This window comes from Vulpes lagopus, chromosome 15 (assembly GCF_018345385.1).
Source record: "Vulpes lagopus strain Blue_001 chromosome 15, ASM1834538v1, whole genome shotgun sequence".
Taxonomy (NCBI): domain Eukaryota; kingdom Metazoa; phylum Chordata; class Mammalia; order Carnivora; family Canidae; genus Vulpes; species Vulpes lagopus.
In genome coordinates this window covers 16,394,227-16,416,016 of record NC_054838.1, presented here as the reverse complement: position 1 = coordinate 16,416,016, position 21,790 = coordinate 16,394,227, and the positions used below count along the sequence as shown (strand labels likewise).

Here is a 21,790-nt window from a genome sequence, read left to right as displayed (position 1 = left end):
TCCAGCTTTAGATGTTTGGGGACTTAAACTACTGTTTTTTAAAAACTACTTCAACTAACATTCATGCTTACTGAGTAATAAAAATGGTATCATTATTTGTTCAGATTAAAATCAAACAGAAAAGATGACAAAGCATTAATTAAAAACAAATATGAGCACATTTTCTACCGAACTTATTTTTCTTTTAGAAATAATAGAAAATGTGACACTTGTTTTTAGCTACACTTTGAGTTGTACATGAATGTTATGACCATGTTTCTAGGTAACATCAAAGTTTTGTCAATGCTGAAATCGTGGGTGGAAAACAGGTATAAATAAAAGATGCTGGGATCCCTAGGTGGCTCAGTGGTTTAGCACCTGCCTTCAGTCCAGGGCATGATCCTGGAGTCCTGGGATTGAATCCTGCATCAGGCTCCCTGCATGGAGCCTGCTTCTCCCTCTGCCTGTGTCTCAGCCCCTCTGTGTGTCTGTGTGTGTCTCTCATGAATAAATAAAATATTTTTAAAAAAAGAAAGAAAATTGAAAGTGAGAGGAAAAAAAACAGGAAAGAAACAAAACTCGAAAATAGTCCCTCTTCTACATGGCCACATGACTAATGAAAAACCAGGGGTTCTATAACCCTCTAGGAGAATAGGTCCTGAGGAAAACTAAATATCTCTCCTAAACTCTCCAACCCTTCTTCTATGCCTTCTTTTATTTTCTACTCTTCTAGCAATAAATTTCCCAAAACTCAGTCCTTGGTCCTCTATTCTTCTACTCTATACCAACTTTCTGGTGGTATTCAGTGTGATAGCTCTATTCTAATGACTCTCAACTCTTAGTGCCCAGCCCCTATCTGTCCCTCTTTCTGAAGAGGGATGGCTATTAAAGTAAATAAAACCCCATCATCTTACAAGACCACAAAGACAAATAAATGTTAAGAGTAAAATATTTTCTATCACAAGTATCCCAGACTTTCATGTTTGGAATTTTTGACATCACTTCTGACTCCTCTTTCCACTTCCCACAAGCCAGGGGAGTCAGGTCATAGTGAGCTTCTAAAAAGAAATAAAATAAATAGGACTCTGTGGGGCATATACAGCATATGACCTAGGACATGCATTTATCAAACTGGCTTTGGCCTCCCACAACTCTATGATAATGTTCTAAAGTCACTATCCTTATTATCAAGTCCATGAGCCTATTTGCCATAGACTGTTTGTGTACCCCAAAATTCATATATTGAAATCTAATCCTCAATGTGCTAGCATTTGGAGGTAGAGCCAAAGTGAAGGTATTTGGAGGTGACTACGTCCTAAGGATTCTGAGTGAGATTAATGCCCTTATAAAACAGGCCCCAGAGACTTCCCTTGCCCCTTCCACCATGTGAGGACATGATGGAAAGACCATTCTCTATAAGCCAGGAAGCCAGCCCTCACAAAATCTGAATCAGCTAGGGCCTTGATCGTGGACTTCACAACCTCCAGAACTGAGAGAAATAAATGTTTGTTGTTTAAGCCACTCAGTTTATGGTAATTTGTTACAGCAACCCAAATGGACTAAGACACTATTGTTAGTCCTCATTATACATGACATCTTCAGAGTTTTTGACATTCATCATTTCCTCCTCCTCAAAATTCTCTACATGCAAGGTTTCCATGATATCACATTATCTTGGTTCTCTTGCAATACCTCTGACCACTCCTGGCTATTACTGCTCTATCTACCCCTTAAATATTGAATTTTCCCTGGGCTCAATTCTTAGGCCCCTCCTTTTCATTCTATACACACTTCCTCAACAATCTCATTTTTTCTTTATATCTAACAATCAGGGATCCCTGGGTGGCGCAGCGGTTTGGCGCCTGCCTTTGGCCCAGGGTGAGATCCTGGAGATCTGGGATCGAATCCCACGTCAGGCTCCCGGTGCATGGAGCCTGCTTCTCCCTCTGCCTGTGTCTCTGCCTCTCTCTCTCACTGTGTTCCTATCATAAATAAATAAAAATTAAAAAAATAATAATAATAATATATCTAACAATCAGTTGGATATTGGTAATTGTCAAATTAAATCTCTAATTTTCACTTCTCTTACCTCCTGACCCATACATCTAGACACCTAAATGACATCTCTACCTTGATTACAGGCAAGCACCTTTAATCTCCATATCCAAAACTAAGCTCAGCATTTCTTTCCTGCACCCAAACTTATTTGTTCTTCTGAATTCCCTATTTACATTCATAGAATCAATACTCACTCAATTAACTAGGGAAGAAACTTTGTTACCCTCAACAACTCTTCCTCCTTTATCCCTCCTTTATCCCATTTCATTATTAAATTTTGCTAATTTGGGGATCCCTGGGTGGCGCAGCAGTTTGGCACCTGCCTTTGGCCCAGGGCGCGATCTTGGAGACCCGGGATCGAGTCCCGCATCGGGCTCCCGGTGCATGGAGCCTGCTTCTCCCTCTGCCTGTGTCTCTGCCTCTCTCTCTCTCTGTGACTATCATAAATAAATAAATTTAAAAAAATAAATAAATAAATAAATTTTGCTAATTTGAGCTTTTAAATTTCTCTAGACTCCATACTTTCCATTCTCACTGTAAAAGCTCCTGAAGTTTGCTCACCTTGGTCTTTCTCCCTCCAATCCGTTGCCATTTAGGTCACACTTCTATGTTGTTTCTTGCTTTTCAAGAACCGCCCCCCATTTTTTTCTTTTCTTTTTCTTTTTTTAAGATTTTATGTATTTGACAGAGAATGTGTACACGCACAAGCAGGGGGAGGGGCAGAGGCAGAGGGAAAAGCAAGTTCCCCACTGAATAAGGGAGCCCAACACGGAACTCGATCCTAGGACCCCGAGATCACCATCCCAGAACCCCAAAATCACAACCTGAGCCAAAGGCAGACACTTCACCAAATGAGCCACCCAGGTGCCCGAAGACCCCCATTTTTTAATAGATCCCACTGTCTACAGAGTTAAGGCCAAATTCCATAGCCTGACATACATAACTTTTCATAATCTTATCTGATATACATAACTTTTCATAATCTTATCTGAACCCACTCTAGCAAAATTCACTTCAATTCTCATCTACAGTATATTTTTCGCCATTCCTGGAACCATTCACATATTTACATGTTCTTCTATCTGTCTTTAATCTCCTTTACCCTCTTTTCCACATGGCAGTGCTTATTCATCTTAAATAACTTGGCTTAAACATCACCTCTCATAAGAAGTTTTCACTTTCTTTTATAGTAAAGTGAATCCATCTTCTTCATTTATCATTATTTATTTCAAGATTGTCTCCAGTAATGGCTAAGGTAGGGACAGCATCTTACATTTATTCATTTGTTTTTGTTCTAGCACTTAGCATGATGCCTGAAAAGCAATAAATACTTGTCAAATCAACGAATCCCAAATGGTCTTGACAGCTAGCAATAAACAGCAACCAAAAAATCTCAACTACTGTACTTCAATACAGAATGGGAAAAGAGAAGGAACCCAGGCTGAGTATGAATTACAATGGTTCAATGATAATGAATTATCAGGGCACCTGAATGACTCAGTGGTTGAGAATCTGCTGTCAGCTCCAGGTATGATCCCGGGGTCCTGGGATCAAGTCCCGTAGCGGACTCCCCACAGGGAGCCTGCTTCTTTCTTCCTTTGCCTATGTCTCTGCCTCTGTCTCTCATGAATAAATAAATCTTTAAATAATAATAATAATGAGTTGTCAATTTTTTTAAGATTCTATTTATTTATTTATTCATAGAGACAGAGAGAGAGAGAGAGAGAGAGAGAGAGAAAGAAAGAAAGAAAGAAAGAAAGAAAGAAAGAAAGAAAGGCAGAGACACAGGTGGAGGGAGAAGCAGGCTCCACGCAGGGAGCCCAATGTGGGACTAGATCCAGGTCTCCAGGATCACACCCCCAGCAGCAGGCGGCACTAAACTGCTATACCACCAGGGCTGCCCATGAATTATCAATTTTTATAATGTCTCAAACTATATTTCAGGTATTGTCCATTAGGTTTACCTCTTAGCTTATTTCACTCACACTGCCTAAACAAATACCTAAGTACTGCAAATCTTTCTCTAATATACTTACACGGGTTCAAACGAAAGAATACAAGAATTTCAAATGATTAAGATACTTGACTAAAGGTTAAATACTATCTAGATAGATGGATTAAACTCTAAATGTATTAAAAGACAGCAAAAAAGGGATCCCTGGGTGGCGCAGCGGTTTAGCGCCTGCCTTTGGCCCAGGGCACGATCCTGGAGACCCGAGATCGAATCCCACGTCGGGCTCCCAGTACATGGAGCCTGCTTCTCCCTCTGCCTGTGTCTCTGCCTCTCTCTCTCTCTCTCTCTGTGTGTGACTATCATAAATAAATAAAAATTTTAAAAAACAGATTAAAAACATCATTAAAAAAAAATAGACAGCAAAAAAACAAAAAGAGGGCTACCTAGGATGGTTCAGTCAGTAGAGCATGTGACTCTTGACTTCAAGGTCATGAGTTCAAGCTCCACATTGGCTGTGGAGCCAACTTAAAAAAAATAAAAAAATAAAAAAAGATATTCAAGTAAAAAAAAAAAAAGTAAAAGGGATGCCTGGGTGGCTCAGCAACTGAGCATCTGCCTTTGGCTCAGGGCATGATTCCAGGGCCCTGGGATCGAGTCCCACATCAGGCTTCCTGCATGGAGCCTGCTTCTCCCTCTGCCTATGTCTCCTATGTCTCTGCCTCTCTCCCTGTGTCTCTCATGAATTAAAAAAAAATAATAATAATAAAGATAAAAGTAAAGTCATAGAAGGGATTTAACCCATGCAGTCACTATCAATTTTTCTTGGACAAATCTCAGTAAAAGTAGAAGAAAGTAAAAACAAAAAGAAAAATGAAGTTAGTTGGCAGGCTGGGTGGCTCAGTCAGTTAAGCGGTTAAGTATGCGCCTTCAACTCAGGTCATGATCCTAGAGTCCCAGGAAGGAGCCCTGATCAGCGGGGAACCTGCTTCTCCTTCTTCCTCTTCCCCTCCCTCTCTTCTGCTCATGCTCACTCTCACACGCTTGCTTGCTTGCTTGCTTGCTTGCTTGCTCTCTCTCTCTCTCACTCTCTCAAATAAATAAATAAAATCTTTAAAAAGGGACACCTGGGTGGCTCAGTGGCTGAGCGTCTGCCTTTGGCTCAGGGTGTGATCCTCTCTCTCACTCTCTCAAATAAATAAATAAAATCTTTAAAATATTTTAATATTAAAAAAAAGAATTCACTAAATAACTTCATCTCTTAAAAACAAATGATATTTCTAATTTCCTAAATAGTATGCAGTCATATGCAAACTTTCAAATTATCAAAATCAAACTGTCATAAAAATCAGTGGTTTTCCAGGTATGTTCTCCTCAGCATGACAGTGTATTATTATAAGAACACAAAACTGGAAACACATGGGATCCCTGGGTGGCACAGTGGTTTAGCGCCTGCCTTTGGCCCAGGGCGCGATCCTGGAAACCTGGGATCGAATCCCACGTCGGGCTTCCGGTGCATGGAGCCTGCTTCTCCCTCTGCCTATGTCTCTGCCTCTCTCTCTCTCTCTCTGACTATCATAAATAAATAAAAATTAAAAAAAAAAAAAACTGGAAACCCATTAAATATCCAAAAATAAAGTTAAATGATAAAGTTAAATTGATATACCTATAAAATGTAATAATTCACCCACTGAGGCTCATGATATTTTCCTGAAATTTTATACAATAATTTTTCCTATGTCATTAAGGAAACATTAAGGAAAAAGTAAGAATACCATGAATATCTTTTTATCTCATAGCTTATTTATTTATTATTTTAAGTAGGCTCCACATCCAATGCGGGGCTTGAACTCATGACCCTGATATCAAGAGTCACATATTCTTTTTAAATGTTTTTTTTTTTTTTAATGATAGTTAAAGAGAGAGAGAGAGGCAGAGACATAGGCAGAGGGAGAAGCAGGCTCCATGCACCGGGAGCCCGACGTGGGATTCGATTCCGGGTCTCCAGGATCGCGCCCTGGGCCAAAGGCAGGCGCCAAACCACTGCGCCACCCAGGGATCCCAAGAGTCACATATTCTATTGACAGAGCCAGTCAGGCACTCCTATCTTATAGCTTCTCTAAATTAAGTTTTTCATTTTGAGATCATTGTAAAAAATAATTCCATTTCTCTTTACCTAGTTTCTGCCAATGATAACATCTTGTAAAATCACAGTACAATATCAACACCAAGATTAATACAATATTAATACAATCTATTTTTTTTTTTTTAGATTTTATTTACTTATTCATGAGGGACACAGAGAGAGGCAGAGACATAGGCAGAGGGAGAAGCAGGCTCCTCACAGGGAGCCTGATGTGGGACTCGATCCCCGACCCAGGATCATGTCCTGAGACTAACGTAGACACTTACACTGAGCCACCCAGACGTCCTACAATCTAGTTTCTTATTCAGAATCCCCCAATTTTAACTCTATTTATTCAGATGTGTGTGTGTGTGTTTATTTACTTCTAGGCAATTTATCACAAATGTAGGTTCATGTATCCACCACCTAGTCAAGATACAAAATAGTTCTATCACCATAAAAATTTCTCGATATTCTTTTATAACCACACTTTCTTATTGCTTTTTATATTTTCAGCAATCGTGTATTCTTTCAACACATCTTTATTAAACATCTACGATATGCCCAGCACTCTTCTTTGTATACAATTCAAATAGTATGGATTATTTTCTCCAGTTTGTAAAGGCAATTTTTCAAAAGACAAGGATTTTTGTCTTTCAATCCAATTTTAACATAGATATATGAAAAAATTCAACTGAAAAGTATTACTAATTGAAAACATAGTTTAGGAACAAATATAAAGTACACTGATTAATTCCAGGAATACTGTGGTATTCAGCATCATATTATCATAATCTGATTAGCTTTTAGAGATTTAGGTAATAAAATCATACTAACTTTCAAAGAAAGCTTTATAATAAAAATTTACAGAATCAACTAGGTTTATTCTTCACTTACAATTCAAAGTACACAGATTCAGTGGATTTTCTTCCAATAAATTTTTACAGAGGGCTTTACATAAAAAGGACTACTCAAAGGCTACAACTGAAGATATAAAAGTATTCAAATATCTAAAAAATTATCCCAAAGTAAAATATCTGTTCTTCAAAAGATACTGTTAAGAAAATGAAAAGGAAAAATCACAGATTTAAAGGAATTATTTGCAAACCACCTAATAAAGACTTGCATTCGAAATGTATCACACTCAAGTGTGAAGCCCAAGATGGGGCTTGAACTCACAACCCTGACATCAAGATCTGAGCTGAGCCTGCCTTTGGCCCAGGGCATGGAGTCCTGGGTTCGAGTCCAGCATCAGGCTCCCTGAATGGGGCCTGCATCTCCGCCTCTCTGCTTCTCTCTCTCTCTCTCTCTCTGCTTCTCTCTCTCTCTTGCCTGTGCGTGCACGAATAAGAAATAAAATCTTAAAAAAAAAAAAGAAAAGACCTGAGCTGAGATCAAGAGTCCCATGCTTGGGGTACCTGGGTAGTTCTATCAGTTGAGTGACCAACTCTTAGTTTCCACTCAGGACATGATCTCAGGGTCATGGGATCAAGCCCACTCGGTGGGGTATCTGCTTCCCCTCTCCCTCTCCTTCTACCCCTTCCCCTGTGTGTGCTCTTTTTCTCTCTCTCTCAAATAAATAAATTGTACTTTTTTTTAAAGAGTGAGATGCTTAACTGATGGAGCCACCCCAGTAGCTCTGTATTTGAAATTTTTTTAAAAAACACCTTAATAATAATAAGCTAAACAATCTTATAGAAAAGAACAAAAATTTGATGAGACTTTATTAAAAATATTCAAATGCAGTTAAGTATATGAAAAGGTCACTAATATCATTAGTAACCAGGAAGATACAAATCAAAATCATAAGAGATACCACTACATATCCACTAGAATGGCTAAAAAAAATAAAATATTTTTAAAAGAAGGTAAATTTATTACATACAAATTATACTCCAATAAATGTGACTAAAGAAAATTATCCCAAGTAAAAAAGTTATAACAAAATCATACATTTTTACTATATAGATTGTATGATTTATAAAAGCTTTCGAATTTTGTTACTTAAAAAAATAATCTTCTGGGCACCCTGGGTGGCTCAGTGGTTTAGCACCACCTTCAGCCCAGAGTGTAATCTTGGGGACCAGGGATAGAGTCCCATGTCGGGCTCCCCACATGAATGAATGAATGAATGAATGAATGAATGAATGAATAAACAAATAAATAAATAAAGTCTTTTAAAGAAGAATAATAATAATAATCTTCCCTGGGATAGCTAACTAGCTTTAGTCAGTAAAGCATACAACTCTTGATCTTGGAGTTTTGAGTTCAAGCTTCATGTGTGGAGTAGAGTTATTAAAAGAATAAAAAGTCACCTGTGTGGCTTAGTCAATTAGGTATCTGATTCTTTTTTTTTTTTAAGATTTTATTCATTTATTCATGAGAGACACAGAGAGAGAGAGAGAGGCAGAGATACAGGCAGAGGGTGAAGCCCTTATTTCAGCTCAGATCATGATCTCAGCATTGTGAGATCGAGCCCTCCATCAGGCTCAAACACTGGGTATGGAATCTACTTAGGATTCGATCTCTTCCTCACCCCTTTGCTCCCCCCCCACAAATAATAAATAATAATAAAATAATCTTCCCTTCCCCTGCTGTGGGATGGTGCGTAGTCATGTCAGCCTTGGGTGGAGTGGGAGTTGTAAGAACCCAAGTGAACCAAGAAAGGAGTCCATGCGGGAAGGATCATTCAAACATGTTCAGCCCAAGCACTGAAAGGAAGGTGTCAACACAGAGGGGCAACCTGGCATGGCACACTGATGTGAACAGAATGAAGAGGATGTCTTCACATTAAAGCAGTACAGGGACGCCTGAGTGGCTCAGCAATTGAGCGTCTGCCTTTGGCTCAAGACATGATCCCGCAGTCCCAGAATCGAGTCCCACATCGGGCTCCCTGCATGGAACCTGCTTCTCCCTCTGCCTGTGTCTCTGCCTCTCTCTCTCTGTGTGTCTCTCATGAAAAAATAAATAAATAAAACCTCTGCCTCTGCCTGGCTCTCTCTCTTGTCTTTCATGAATAACTAAAATCGTAAATAAATAAATAAATAAATAAATAAATAAATAAAGCAGCCCAATGTGGAATATCAGAGCCTTAAGTGGGGTGAGAAGTATATCTACAAATAGTGAGAAAGCTAACATGGGGAGTCAGAGTCAGAGCAGTTGAAAAAAGTATCCTTTCTGTATTGGGACATCCTGGTATGTGCTGTTAGATTCTGAAAGGGGCAGGGGCGTGGGAGGGATAGAATGAAGAATTAACAGAAGGAAAAAGGGCATCAAGGAAAGGAGGGGGTGTAGCAAATATGAAAGTTTGGTTAAATACAGAAGATTGAACAAATACGTAAATATATTAAGGATAATGGAAGCCAGATTTCTATCAGAGGAGAGTATTACAAATATGAAAAGAACTGGAGTGTTGTACTGAAATTGGAGATACTAACACTAATATTCACACAAACTCATCCTTTTAAATATGTACAGATAAATAAATACAGATGTAAGTGTGTTTGTGTGCATGTGTGTGTGTACACATACATCTATGTATTCCCCCACTTCATCCATTAAAAGGGTCTGGGAAAATTAACAACCCAACAGCAACAAACATACTAGCACTGAGATTGTACCTTCAAAATGTCATTCTCGGGAAGCCTAGGTAGCTCAGCGGTTGAGCATCTGCCTCCAGCTCAGGTCATGATCCCGTGGTCCCAAGATTGAGTCCCACATCGGGCTCCCTGCGCAGAGGCTGCTTCTCCCTCTGCCTATGTCTCTGCCTCTCTCTGTGTCTCTCATGAATAAATAAATAAAATCTTTTAAAAAAAAAAAATGTCATTCTCCACTAAAAGGATCCAGGCCTCCCAAGGAAGCAGGGGTCCGGAGAAATAACCAACTGCAGGACTAAGGCAGGTAGAGTACAGAATAAATCTGCGCTAAAAAGTAAAGACATGCTCAAAGAATGATGGAGGCGCGTCAAAAAGACATAAAAGCCAGCCTATGGGGATCCCTGGGTGGCTCAGCGGTTTAGCGCCTGCCTTTGGCCCAGGGCGAGATGAGATCCTGGAGTCCTGGGATCGAGTCCCAGGTCCCGCGGCGGGCTCCCGGCGTGGAGCCTGCTTCTCCCTCCTCCTGTGTCTCTGTCTCTCTCTCTCTCTCTCTATGTCTATCATGAATAAGTAAATAAATAAATCTTTATTTTTTTAAATAAATCTTAAAAAAAAAAAAAGCCAGCCTAATGGGCTCTCATTAGCCAAACGAGGAACAATCTAAACATCAAAATAAATAGTAACAATATAATCCACTAAAAAAACATTCATACAAATAGAAATACAGGAATACATTAGTCAGATGAGGAACAAGATCTTATCATAGTTTCAAAGCACTCCACACAAAATTATTTATCTACAGATACATACTAACTTTATAGCAAGGAACACTAGCAGGCATTGCTTATATCAAGTAATCAAAATGAAAATCACTGATAGATAAATTGAAATTGTGTACCACCTGATAGGCTGTATCACTTTTGTGATATTTCACCCAAGTACATAACCTGTACAGATAATCCCAAATTGAGGGGCATTCTACAAAATAACTACCCTGTAATCTTCCCAAGTGTCAAGGTTATGAAAGTCAAAAGAAGATGGAGGAATTGTTCCAGAATGAAGAAGACTACAGAGAGAAGACAAGTAAAAGCAACAAAGCAACATGTAATTCTGAATAGGGTCCTTTTACCAGCAGTAAGATTAATGGTTAATGTTGATTAACAATCACAAAGCCTGAACCAGTCGAAAACTAGATGGAGTACTGTTATCAATACAAATTTCCTGATTTTGATAATTGTATTGTGATTAAGTAGGAGAATATCCTTGTTTGTAAAAAAATGCATACTAAAGTATTCTGAGGTAATAGGGCATCAGGTCAGCATCTTCCTCTCAAATGGTTCAGGAGAAAAAGTTCTTTGTACTTCATTTGCAAGTTTTCTGCAAGTTTGTGATTGTTTCAGTTTTAAGAAAAAAAAAAAAACAAGGGGCGCCTGGGTGGCTCAGTAGTTGAGCATCTGCGTTCAGCTCAGGCCCTGATCCCAGAGTCCTGGGATGGAGTACCGCATGGCAAGCCCCTCAGGGAGCCTATTTCTCTCTCTGCCTATGTCTCTGCCCCTCTCTGTGTCTCTCATGAATAGATAAATAAGATACATATTTTTTAAAGATGTTATTTAAAAAATAAAATAAAGATTTTATTTATTTATTCATGAGAGACACAGAGTGAGAGAGAGAGGCTGAGACACGGGCAGAGGGAGAAGCAGGCTCCATGCAGGGAGCTCATGTGGGACTCAATCCCAAGACCCCAGGATCACTCCCTGGGCCGAAGGCAGGCGCTAAACCGCTGAGCCACCCAGGGATCCCCCAGTAAAATCTTTTATAAAAAGAAAAGAAAAGAAAGTTGGTAAAAATGAAACAATATTAAAAATAAACTGTGTTTCTTCATATTGTTAATCTTGGTAAAAGACACCAGACTACGCAAAATTACTAGGAAAAAGGAAAATGTTGGAGCCAGAAGATACTTTAAATACAGCCCAAGCCCTTCTCTTAACAATCGACCTCAATCAGGTTGTGAGTAACGAAAGATTAAAATATATAAACGGTTCTCACTAAAGGAAGTTATTGAAAGAGTCATAGTGAAAGGGAAAGGGACAGTTGAGCACTACAAATGGCTGTAACCATCGGCAAAACAAAATCTCAGCATCTCCTCTGAAAGATGAAGGAACTATCTGCTGCTATCTAAAATTCCCTACAAATGTGCAACCGGGCACGGCAACCCGGGTGGCTCAGCGGTTTAGCGCCGCGTTTGGCCTGGGGCGTGATCCTGGAGTCCCGGAATCGAATCCCACGTCAGGCTCCCTGCATGGAGCCTGCTTCACCCTCTGCGTGTGTCTATGCCTCTCTGTCTCTGTGTGTGTGTGTCTCTCTCATGAATAAATAAACTCTTAAAAAAAAATGTGCAACCAGAATTACCCTGAAACATTTCTGCTTCTTCCCAGTTCAATTTATTACATTATGCTCGGCTTTATACAGTCATATAAAGGAATGCAAGTACAAAGTTAAACGTGCACGAACCCTGAATTTTCTCAATTTGCAGAAGTCCTTGACGAAACTGAAATACAATGTATTCGACAAACTGTTCCTTATGAATAAAGTTCTGTGATGAATTAAAATAATGAAAACACACGTTAAACACGGCGTGTCACCTATACCCAAAAGACCCTTTTTGGGCAGCCCGGGTGGCTCAGAGGTTTAGCGCCTGCCTTCAGCCCAGGGCGTGATCCTGGAGAACGGGAATCGAGTCCCGCATCGGGCTCCCTGCATGGAGCCTGCTTCTCCCTCTGCCTGTGTCTCTGCCTCTCTCTCATGAGTAAATAAAGAAGATCATAAATAAATAAATAAATAAATAAATAAATAAATAAATAAATAAATACTTTTTTAAAAAAACCTTTTTAATCCAAAAAAAAAATTTTTTAATCCACACTTTAACGTGAAACAAGACTTTCAGCGAGCGATCGGCTAACTGTCCTTACTTAAAAGATAGTGTTCAGACACTGAAACGACTGTCCTATCCGTCCTGAAAGAACAGGGAGCATTTCCTAGAAATGTTTAAGAGTGCAAGGATCCTGTCCCCCTCCCCGGTACCACGCGTTCACGGGGGGGGGGGGGGGGGGACGAGGCAGACTCCCCACAACGCAGGGGTGAGGTAGCGCCGGACGGTCGCCGCGTTTCCTTTAAGGAGAGGACAGGCGCCTGCGTCCCTCGTCGCTCACTCAGGATGCAGGGCACAAGTTCATCCCTGAGGAACTTAGCACAGTCGGCTCCCGCCCCCCCAGCCCTGCGGTCCCGGCCCAATCCCGCCGGCCTCCGGGCGCTGCCCCGGGTACCCGGCCTCCCCCAGCGCGAGGGTCCCGGCACCCAGACACGCCCCCAGCTGCGCCGGCCGGGCCGCCCCGGGTCCCCGCCGACGTTGATTCCTCCCCTCCCCCTCCCCTCGTGTCGCTCCCTCACGCCCACCGCGAGGCTCAGCCCAGCCGAGAAGGCCGGACCCCGACGGCCAGCTCCGCCGCCGCCCGGCCCGGCCCGGCCCTCCCCGCCTCCCGGCCGCGACGCCCAGCCCCGCAGAGCCCACTGGCCGGCGGCCGGGGAGGACGGGGGGGCAGTGGGGGGGAGGCGGGGGCGGGGAGGCCTGGGGGCGGCGCCCGCCCCACACCCTTACCTGGCTTCTCGTGGTCGTAGCCTACTACGATGAAGTAGTCGGCCAGCCGGGCCATGGCCGCCGCCGCCGCGCCCGGGAAGCAGGTGCCCGTAGCCGCCCTCGCCGCCGCCGCCCGCCGTGCCCGGGAGGGCTCAGCATTTTCCCTGCAGCAGCAGTAGCGGCAGCGGGGGCCCTTCAGCCATGTTTGACAACCGAGGCGCGCTGTGCGCCTGCGCCGCGCGGAGCGCCCGCTCCTCCCCCGCCCCCACCCGCGCGGACTGGCGAGCCCGAGGCGGGCGGCGAGCCCACCCCGCAGCCGCGAGGCGCGCCCGGGCTGCTGGATGCGGGGAGCGGGCGGCCGGGGCTGTTCCCGCCACCGCAGCCGCTGCGGGCGGGGCTCGCTAGGACGCGTGGCTGCCCCTTCGTGCCCCACCTCCCCCTCCCCTGTTTTTTCCGAAGCGGGGAGCCCTTCCTTCCGCTTTCTTTATTCTTTCTTTCTGGATCTGGGAAGAAAAGATGGGGATGGTTGAGGGGTCTCCTGGAAAGTTTGCTTCTTCCCCTCCCCTCCCCCCCTCCCGCCTCTACTCCCCTCTCAAAGACAAGATTCCCCCGCCCTCGACTGGAGCATGGAATTTGCACTGCCAGGGCTTTTGCTGCACGTTTCCTGTTTATGTTGTGCAGATGGGAATTTTAGGAACATGCCACCGAACACGCGGGGGAGGGAGAGGCTTTTGCGCAATCTTGAGGCGCCTTGGGCTTCAGTGCTGGGTGGCCGGGGGCGGTTGACCTGGGCTTCCCCCGGAGTGCCTGGGGAAGGGGGGCAGGATTCCACCAAAGAACGCGGCATCCCCGGGATCCTCCTAAACTGGCCGGAACCAACGGAGGGAGGAGACTTTGTCTCCCAGGGGAGCCCCTCCTGTCTACGTTTTCACTCCTTGCAGCGGTCCCGGGGCTCTTGTAGCCACAGCAGGTGATGACTTACAACTTCCCTACACAAGCACAAAAATAAAATGAATTAGTGGGTCTCATCATCCAATCTGGGAATTATCTAGGTCACTTTATCTTTTTCAGCTCGCATTGATCATTTGGAATTTGTCTGCTGAGACACCCCCCCCCCCCATGTTTTGTCATTTGTTAGTATTAGGGGAAGTTTTAGTAGTAGGATAGGTTACAGGTGGTAGCCTGAAGTTTTAGGGATCACCATCATTTGCCAATGTGATCATCTTCGTGGTTGCCATTGCTACTCATTAACTGAGGACTTGACCCTTACCATTTACATCTAAGAGCTCTAAACAGTGCCTGGTATAAAGATGCATAAATACTTTTGATGACTGGAATGTACAGTTTCTCCAACTACCAACAGGAAGTTGCAATAGCTTGAACTCTGAACAGGGAGTCCAGAGAGTTGGAGTTTCAACTTCTGAAAGTTTAATTGATCAGTTCCTCTTTCCGTGCCATACTTGCTTCATCTACAAATTGAGAGGGCTTGGCTACATTTGAAGAACTGAAATTCCCAGGAAGGAATACCTTAACTCTAGGAATTTGCTTGCAAATAGTTTGTGTGTGGTCAAACTGAATCAGCCTAGTTACAAGGGTGGAGGGAAGATAACAGATTGATCTTGAAAATAATTTAACCAAAAAAGCCTCGGTCACACCCCGCACAAGTATCTTCTCAAAAAAAAAAAAAAAAATTCTCTCTATAACTTCCCTGAAGAGCTCATTACCCAACTTGTTCACTTTCAGTAAGGAGTAGCCTTACTTCCTTGGGAGGCAGCCCATTCCACTGTTTAAAGCCCTATTGTTAGCAAGGTCTTCCTCCTTACATTAAAGTTGTCCTGTAACTTCCCCTAAGTTTGCTCTCTGGAACTACCCAGAAAAAAAAAATCTATCTTTCAGTGGTTGGACTTTCAGATTTTTAAGGCAGCTGTCATGTTCCTTCCCCATTTTACTTTTTTTTTCTTTTTTAACTTTTCTTTAAATTAAGGAAAGGAGTGCTTGGCTGGCTCAGTCAGAAAAGCATGTGACTCTTAATCTCAGGGTCTTGAGTTCAGCCTCATGTTGGATATAAAGATTATTTAAATAAATAAAACTTTCAAAAATAATTAACATGAAACTAACATATCATAAAATTAACCCCATTAAAGTGTACTGAAAATTCAGTGATATTTAGTAGATTCACAATGTTGTATAACTACCACTTCTATCTAGCTCCAAAATAATTTTTTAAAGATTTTATTTATTCATCTGAGAGAGAGAGAAAAAGCAGGGAGGAAAAGCAGAGGAAGAAGGAAAAGAAGAGCTGGGAGCCCTATGTGGGACTCATTCCCAAGTCTGTGGGATCATGACCTAAGCTGAAGGCAGACCCCTAACCATCTGAGCCACCCAGGCACCCTCAAAACAATTTTGATCATACCCAGTAAGCAGCCACTCCCATTTCTCCATTTGCTTTCTCCCTATGGACTTACCTACTATGGATATTTGATATAAAAGCATCATATGATATGTGACCTTTTATGGGTTCTTTTGCTTAGCATAATGTTTTCAAGTTTCATCCATGTTGCAGCATGTATCAGTACTTCATACTTTTTTTATGGCTATTCCATTGTTTGTATATACCATATGAAATACAATGTATCTATTTTTTTGTTTTCCATACTTTTGGTGTCATATGACTCCATTGTCAAATGCACGATCATAAAAATTTGCTCCTGTTTTCTTTTTTTTTTTAATAATTTTTTATTTATTTATGATAGTCACAGAGAGAGAGAGAGAGAGAGGCAGAGACACAGGCAGAGGGAGAAGCAGGCTCCATGCACTGGGAGCCCAACGTGGGATTCAATCCCAGGTCTCCAGGATCGTGCCCTGGGCCAAAGGCAGGCACTAAACCGCTGCACCACCCAGGGATCCTATCTTCAAAGAGTTTCATAGTTTTAGCTCTTGTATTTAGGCCACTTTGAGTTGATTTTTGTACATGACATAGGAGTCCCATTTCACTTTTTAAATGTGTTGAGTTTTATTTCATTAACAAGTGTTGGTTCAAATTATTTAAACTTTTCTTTTTTAACCAAAGTTTAGTTGTTGTTTAAGATTTTAATTCTTGGGATCCCTGGGTGGCGCATCGGTTTGGCGTGACTATCATAAATTAAAAAATTTAAAAAAAAAGATTTTAATTGTTTATTCATGAGAGACACAGATAGATAGAGGCAGAGACATAGGCAGAGGGAGAAGCAGGCTCCATGCAAGGAGCCCGATGTGGGACTCCATCCTGGGACCCCAGGATCACTCCCTGGACTGAAGGCAAATGCTCAACGGCTGAGCCACCCAGGCATCCCCAAAGCTTAGTTGTTTTCAAAGCCTAGAATTAAATGCTGTGTGCTGTTAGGCCTATGCTATCTGCTGGGTAATAGGTAGGCTGCCATTCCATTTGCAACTGGGTGTTTGTAACAAAGGGATTTTGACATTTCCCAGCTATTTGTATAAAGGCACCATATGTTTATAAATACATGTGAACATATGTAGCATATACTGGAGCTGTGCTTTTCTTCTCAGCCAACAGCTGCCAATCTGTTGAAACTGATAAGCCCTGACAAGGCAGCTGATTACTGAGGTTGGCTAAAGGCCAGACCGTCCCTTTCAGATAACTACCATCACCTTTCACCAGAGTGAGGGAGTAAAGCAATCCCAGATTTGTCATACTGATGGCTGGCAGGAGCAGGAAGGGAAGAAGAATATGTAACACAATGATGATGTGTTCACAGCAGATGCCTTTCATTCATGCTTTAGAAGAAAAAAAGGGCCAATTACTAGTGAGCAAGACTTATCAGCCCTCTCCTCCTACAGTTGGCTGTTGCGGAGTGAGTGGTTTGATCTGTACAGTCATTTCAAGTGCTTCCTGTGGTTAGCCACTATAGTTCAGAGAGGCAGTACCAGAGTTAGACTTAACCAAATGTCCACGAGCATGGTTAAGGCTTCTTCAAATAGTCTCTACAACCAACAATAAAGGAGACCATTTATAAAATTGCCTGATCCATTGCCATATCTCCATCCACTCATTTGCCTAAGTAATAAATTTCATGACCATTACCTTTGACACATGCCTCTCTCTCAGCCCCACATTCATCACTCAGCCCTATTGGTCCTACTTTCCAAGTATGTATACTTTTCTCCACCTCCATTGACACCCCACTATCTGAGCCACTATTACTTTCCACCTTAACTATCGCAATCACTTCCTAACTGATATCCTTGCTTCATGGGTGGTTCCAGACTTTCCATGTAGGTAAAACTTAAAGACAGTAAGTAGGCTATGAACCTTGTCTTCAAATTAAATTTATATAGCAAACACACTATTTCTACCTGGGGCTTGGGGTGCAGGAAGGAGGCTTCAGAGATGGTTGATAGAAATCCCCCTGCAGTTGCTTTCATACGTGTGATTATATGAATAGTTGAATCCTGACACACATATTAAAAACCCTTGAATTAGCAGTTATAGTATAAGTATATAAGTGCTGTGAGAGTTTGCAGGCTGCTTTTACTTAGCTTGTATGTTTGGTGAGCAGGACTGTCTACATAATTAGTAAAGCTCAATGCAAAATGAAAATATAGGGCCCTCTGTCCAAAAATTATTAAGAATTTCAAAACAGGGCAGCCCGGGTGGCTCAGCGGTTTGGCGCCACCTCCAGCCCAGGGTGTGACCCTGGAGACCCCAGATCAAGTCCCACATTGAGCTCCCTGCATGGAGCCTGCTTCTCCCCCCTGCCTGTGTGTCCCCTCCCCCCTTCTCTCTATCTCTGTGTGTCTCTCATGAATAAATAAAATCTTAAAAAAAAAAAAAAGAATTTCAAAACACGACAGAGCATTAAGCCAAGTGTGGGACCCTGTGTTACAGAACATGGTGAGTATTCATGAAGCTGACTCTGTTGGTGAAGCTTAGGGTGGAATGTGTGTGTGTATGCGTGTGGAGGGGTAAAGTAATAGAGATTATGGAGGGTACTAGGCCCTCACTGGTCTCTCCAGGGTGCCACCACTGTAACTGTTTCCCTTCTTTCTCTTCCTTAATCCATTCACCACATTAAATAGCCAAAATAGGGGCACCTGGGTGGCTCAGTAGGCAATGTGACTCCTGATCTCAAGGTCATGAGTTCAAGCCCCACCTTGGCAATAGAGATTACTTAAAAAGAAAAAAAAAAAATAGCCAAAATGATCCTTTAAATAAATATATATCAGATCATGTCTCTCCCAACTTTAAACCTGTCAGTAGAGTCCCATGTCATTATGAATAAAGTACAAAATTTTCATCATATCCCAAAGAGTCCTATTTACTCTAATCCTGGTGACCTCTTTAATCTCATTTGATGCCACTCTTCTTTCTCACTCAATGCATTTCAACCACACTGGCTTCTCCCTGATATACCAAGTGCTTTCTCACACCTAAGGCTTTGTACACACTGTTTCCTCCATTTGGAACATTAGGTCTCCCTAATTTTGCTTTTCCTTCACAACATTTACCATAGTTTATAATCATGTATTTATTATTTTGAAGATTTATTTATGTCAGGCTACCCCACCATTCTGTAAGCTAGTTGAGAGCAAGAATGATGTTTGCATTAATGATTTCTGTATGCCCAACATTGAGCACAGAGGTAGGCATGTAATGCGTGTTCACTAAGTATTTGTTAAAGGAATAAACACACTTTCAAATCATGCCAGCCCATACATAAAAATGGCCTCAATGGGCAGCCCCGGTGGCTCAATGGACGGTTTAGAACCACCTTCAGCCCAGGGCGTGATCCTGGAGACCTGGGATGGAGTCCATCAGGCTCCCTGCATGGAGCCTGCTTCTCCCTCTGCCTGTGTCTCTGCCTCTCTCTCTCACTCTGTGTCTCTCATGAATGAATAATTAAAATCTTAAAAAAATAAAATAAAATAAAATGTTAAAAAAAAAAAGGCCTCATTGCAGTGGTTCTAATCTGATAGTATAGGATCCCCACCTGGAGGCAGATAGCATAATGGTTGTTCTTGTTAACACCTTTGGCTACAGATGAAACCCAAATGGTCTAATCTTCTCTTTTATAATCCATTTATTAATGCCACTCATTGTGTCATCAGTAGTAAATTTCTCTCGAAGTAATTTCTTCTTGTTGTTATAGATGTTAGTATAATAAGTTTCAATATGTTTACCCTCTTCTCCATATACCCTCTTCTCTTTTCTTTGTCCTATAGCAAGTTACATTCTTTAACCTTTAGGGAGATTTGTCTTCTGGCTTTATCACATACAAGGACAGATTTAAAAGATATATATATATATATATATATATATATATATATATATAATATATATTTTTAAAAAATATATAATAATTTTAGTAAACTCTACATCCAATGTGGGGCTCAAACTGACCACCCAGAGATCAAGAGTTGCATGCCCTACCAACTAAGCCAGCCAGGTGCTCCAGAACTGATTGTTTCTGTCCATTCATTTTGTGTAAAAGCACAAAAATGAGGTAGCAAATTTGTTTTACCTTTTTTTAAACATTTTATTTATTTATTCATGAGAGATACAGAGAGAGAGAGAGAGGGAGGCAGAGACACAGGCAGAGGGAGAAGCAGGCTCCATGCAGGGAGCCTGATGTGGGACTGGATCCCGGGACTCCAGGATCATGCCCTGGGCAGGCGCTAAACCACTGAGCCACCCAGGGATCCCCAAAGTAGCAAATTTTATACTTAATTTGATTTATATATGTGTGCATTTTTCTAGAAAAGATCTATATTTTATTAGCTTCTTGGAGAAATCAGAGATTCCAAAAAAGTGCCAAGTTTTGAAGCCTGCCTTACTTCTCCCTGTGAATGACCAAATCTACAAAGCTGGTTGTGTCCTTTCCCTAAAATATTTTGTGTTAATGACTCCAGGAAGCTTCTTAAACCTTGTTTTCAAATGAACTTTGTAAACAAGCCCTCAGCTCAGCAACGCATTTTGAAACATATGAACATATGAACATTTATTAATGCATTATAAAATTTCCTGTTTGAAAAAAAGAGGAATCTGAGATAATTTGTGCAATGCACTTAGCTACTCACTTTTATGCTTATTAATATCATTGATATCTTATATTGCTTCCCATTATTTTTTTTTCATGGCCTAAGTGTGGTAACAATAGCTTTAGGGACTGTGTCCACATATTAGCTGAGAAACCAGCACCACAAATCTTTTTAAACTCTAAGGGATCCCTGGGTGGCGCAGTGGTTTAGCGCCTGCCTTTGGCCCAGGGCGCGATCCTGGAGACCTGGGATTGAATCCCACGTCGGGATCCCCGTGCATGGAGCCTGCTTCTCTCTCTGCCTCTCTCTCTGACTATCATTAAAAAAAAAAAAAAAGACTTTTGGGGATCCCTGGGTGGCGCAGCAGTTTGGCGCCTGCCTTTGGCCCAGGGCGCAATCCTGGAGATCCAGGATTGAATCCCACGTTGGGCTCCTGGTGCATGGAGCCTGCTGCTTCTCCCTCTGCCTATGTCTCTGCCTCTCTCTCTCTCTCTCTCTCTCTCTCTCTCTCTGTGTGTGTGTGTGTGACTATCATAAATAAATGAAAATTAAAAAAAAAATTAAAAAAAAAAAATAAATAAATAAACTCTAAACATTACTAAGAATAAGGCTTGGATGGAGGGCCTAAATATAATTCAGTTGGAATGTGAAGAAGAAATTGAGACACCAATACAACAAATATTTAGCATATTTGTATGTCTTTATATATGATTTCAGGATACATACATTTATTACCCTGGTTTGGGGTTTATTTACAATTTGACCCTTTAAGAATTCTTGGGCACAAAAAAAGTGGACCTTCATTAACTGGAATTTCTTTCTTTTTTTTTTGTCTTCTTGACAGTGAGATTTTAAAAGATGCTTCTTCCTTTCCTTCTTTCCTTCCTTCTAGTCAATGTGAATCTACAATCACTGCAACTTGGATGAAACTATAACAAATCACCAGAAGTAGAACTCCCGCTGTGGTGTTTCCTTCTAGATCCTACCCTTTAACTGAACCTGTAGTGTGTGTGTGTGTGTGTGTGTGTGTGTGTGTGTGTGTCTTTAGCGATGATTAAGCAAGCAAACTCCAGGTTGCACGGGGCGGGGGAGTGGGGAATAGCCCTCAGCTCAGCAACGCATTTTGAAACATATGAACATATGAACATTTATTAATGCATTATAAAATTTGCCAACATTTGGCAAATTTTTTATATATTCTTTCAACTTATACCCCCGACCACCTAAGGGAAACACTCTGGGTCCGGTCGGCCACCTACGCAAATACCAGTGCACACGCGTGTGAGCGCGAGCACATTCACACAGACACACACACACAGACACACACAGACACAGTCTTTCGGAGATACGGGTGTTCTAGCAAAATCCCGAGCTTCCATTCCAGTACTTTGCTTTAAAAAAAAAAAAAA

At 41.8% G+C, this 21,790-nt stretch overlaps 1 protein-coding gene across 3 annotated transcripts in view; it reads right to left on the bottom strand.

Moving 5' to 3' along the window:
* Positions 1-13,598, bottom strand: part of SBF2 (SET binding factor 2) — a 468,462-nt gene extending 454,864 nt beyond the window's left edge. Inside the window, exon 1 of one of the 3 annotated variants that reach the window (XM_041730425.1) lies at positions 13,365-13,598. In XM_041730425.1, the coding sequence (XP_041586359.1) occupies positions 13,365-13,419 (55 nt within the window). In that variant the 5' untranslated portion in view covers positions 13,420-13,598. The remainder of the gene's footprint in view (positions 1-13,364) is intronic. The other 2 variants (XM_041730423.1, XM_041730424.1) reach the window with 2 other exon arrangements.
* Positions 13,599-21,790: the final 8,192 nt, after the last annotated feature.